At 33.5% G+C, this 3510-nt stretch overlaps 1 protein-coding gene across 1 annotated transcript; it reads right to left on the bottom strand.

Annotated features, from left to right (window-relative positions):
• Nucleotides 1-223: 223 nt before the first annotated feature.
• LOC123533002 (octopamine receptor 1-like) lies at nucleotides 224-1659 on the bottom strand. The gene has a single exon (XM_045314642.2). The coding sequence runs from the start codon at nucleotides 1657-1659 to the stop codon at nucleotides 709-711; it is 951 nt and encodes a 316-aa protein (XP_045170577.2). The 3' UTR covers nucleotides 224-708.
• Between the last annotated feature and the right edge of the window lie 1851 nt (nucleotides 1660-3510).

The following is a 3510-nucleotide window of genomic DNA, read 5'->3' on the forward strand; positions in this document are numbered from 1 at the left end:
AAAAAGATAATACACCAATGTAATAAAGCTTTGACGTCGTTTATAGTAATAGGAGACGTTGGTCCAATTGGCTTGTTTATATAAAAAAAAAGAAACTAGAGTTTTTGACGTTTCGACAGGGAAAGCTAACACTCGGCAGAGCCCTGCATTTTATTATTTTATTAAACTCGTTTTTATTTATATGAAAAGACATTCATGTAACATCATGTATATATACACTAAAGGTAGGAAAAATACTTCCATCACGACATAATTTATATTCTTATTTAACAAAAAAGGCTGAAACTGTGTTTTTTATGCAAAACTATTACTATTAGTACGTCACAGTTATTACGTCATAGCGGCGCTCTGGAAAAGAAAATCACACAAGAAGAGGTAAATATTTGGTGGATGTAAACAAGGACGTAGATACTTACCTTTCATTTCGTGTCAGAATCGAAATAACATGTCCCAGTTATTGATTATCACTGTTTGTCATTCAGGAGCGTGTTATCATATCATTCGGGCTGTGCCCTCGTGATGTAATTCATTCACATCTGAACTTCAAACAATGATTTACGGATGATTGGAACACATTATGTCTTGAATAACCTTACGACACCGTAAGAAAATGTTTTAATACATATTGATATAATATGTATAATAATTACATAATTACAAGAGTATATTAGTTCTTCACACTACTCTTTCATGTATTTTAACTACCACCTAATGTCTCCCAATACAGGATCTCCCTTCGAGAAGAAGGTATAAAAGTGGATTAATTGTCGAGTTTAAATATCCCAGCCAATTAGCAATTACATAAATTCCATACGATAATCTGTATTCACTGAATACGCTTACATTCAGTACAATGAAAAATGGCATCCAACAGCAGATAAATGCTCCAGTTAAAACAGCGATTGTTTTCGCAACGTGAATTCCCTGTGATACGTTCCTGCGATTGATGAATGCCCTTGTACTACGGTGGAACGTAAGTTGTACTCTAATGTTGTTCTGTCTGCGTACATTTCTCGACAACTTTACATTCAGACATGTGATAATTATACCTGGCATTAGTAGTGAAATTGTTGAAGATATAATTGCGAAGTATTTACTCATAAGAAATGTACAGGATTTTCCCTCTTTGGTAATGCAGTATATGACATCTTCTGGTACACCATAATAAACCAGTCCTGTTGGAATCGTTACGAACGAAATGGTAAGAACAGACATCCAGCTTGAAACAGTTATTATAACAATGGTTTTCTTGTTACAGAATTTGTGATATTTGAATGGTTTACAAAGAGCTATATACCGGTCAAAAGTTAATGTTGTTAGAAAAATCACAGAAGCTGTGCATAAAGTATAATCCAGGCTGTTCACAAAATCACAAAACAACAGTCCCGCTGTTTTCCTCAAACCATATAATTCGTTAATAATGTTAAATGGCATAAGTGTTACTCCCACACACAGATCGACTGAAGCAAGGGACGTCAGAAAATATTTCGTAAATGATTTTAATTTGCATTTTCGGTTGATTTTCACAATCACAATTAAATTGAAAATAATTGTAAACACAACAAAAACGCCACCAATTGATAAAACTATCCACTTAGTTACATGACCGTGCTCCACAAATGTTACTTCTTCGCAACTGTTGCTGCTATTGTAATTCATTATTCAAATTATAAAAGTTATAAGAAAATGTTAAAACGTTCTTTCTGGAGTCAATGTTGTTTGTTAGTGTAATAGTGTTATGCTGTATTTCAATCGGCAGCTATAAGACACCGCATATTGTAAGTTCCTACACTTAAGAAAAAAAATACTACAGCTCATTAGTCCGTTCACAGGAGTCGGATAAATGCTAGAGAACAACAGCATGTTTTTCTCTCTTGTGAACATTTTCAATCACTGGCAATTACTTGTTACAACGTCTATTCCAATATCGTAAGCGACAAAGCGCCTGGATGAAATATATGTATCGATTTCAATCTAAGTAATTATAGATTATTAAATACCAATAATGATTATAAATTGTTTCTTAATGAGAACGATTAACTTTTTGAAGATTTTATCAAATTAGATCCGAAAATCACATGAATACATATACATCGATAGCATTAACAAGTACGTTTCTCCTAGTTTCCTTTTATTTTTTATTTGTTTGGACACTAAATGTAGGGATAATACTCGTTTTTGTGTATTAACGTCTGCAGAAGCCTGTGGTATTGTTTGTGACCGAGACCGAATAAAAAGCGTAACACGAGAACTAAATGTATTCTTTTCATATGTGATGACCTTACGATTCCGAAACATTTTTAAATTACCATTCTGTTGTTCTTGGAAACGGTAAACATGTTTTAAATATCCATAACCAGGGCCCAGACATCAACAACACAACAAACAGCACGTAATCAAGATTTTTAACGATTCTTTTAATTTCTTGTTATTACAAACATGCCATTATCAATAGGTTTTCATATTACTTAAAATTTGGTAAATAGGAGCACAATTTCAAAAATAATAACTTTATATTCGTGTAATTTTGAGTACGAATACACTTCGAGTACGGATGAGTACGAACGTAATGCAAAGCTTTCAATCACTGACTCTTACAGGCTTTCCCTTTAATTTTCCTCGCTAATTTATTAGTGGAGGGGAATAGCTTGTCATAGACAGCAGACTCGTAAAAGGTTTTCAGGTGTTCTATTTGGGGTAAGTATGTATGTATTCTTTATTGTTAAAGAACACTCAGAAATGCTTTAAAGCTGTAGTTGGAGACTATACACTTACATTAACTTACATTTACACTGCTGTGTTAAATGAAAATTATACCTATCATGCAACGGTGAAAAATTATGCTAACTACACACGATGTCTCCTTCTTTGATTTTTAACGGTACTTGCGTTGCATTACAGTTTTTAACAGTATTTTCAAATTCAGACCTCAAAATCATGTCAGATTTTGTCAAAAACTTTCTAAATTGAACTATTACACAGAGCAATAAATCAACTCCTTGCCCGATTCAGTTCAAATCTATGAGACGGTATTATGTAGTACATGCACGTCTTGTGTGGCATCTAAATAAAACAAGGGTTCATAATGGATAATGATTTCAACTCGTAGTCCTACCTGACTATGTAAGAGGTGGCAATACTTAAGGAGACACGCGTTCTACACATTGTCGGCAGACAGCAATTTCGTGACCACAAAACTAGTTGATAAATCATTTATGCAACTACTGTTTTTATTCTGGGAATCTCGCACACAAGGGATTTCTTTAAAGCGGCATTGTTCGCTGGATATGTCTCTGCGTTATTTTATATATATAAATGAGCAAATCATCACCATGATTTACCAGACCAATTACGGCAAAGCGCCTAGCAATACAAATATTTCATAACATAAGATTAGTTCTGCTATATTTCATACCTAAATTGTACTACAAATTCGTACTACAAATTCGCACTGGTTCAACATTTGCATATATACACAGATCTCTGTTATCATGTTTCACAAACAGACAT

The sequence above is a fragment of the Mercenaria mercenaria genome, unplaced genomic scaffold (genome assembly GCF_021730395.1).
Source record: "Mercenaria mercenaria strain notata unplaced genomic scaffold, MADL_Memer_1 contig_2885, whole genome shotgun sequence".
In the NCBI taxonomy this organism is placed as follows: domain Eukaryota; kingdom Metazoa; phylum Mollusca; class Bivalvia; order Venerida; family Veneridae; genus Mercenaria; species Mercenaria mercenaria.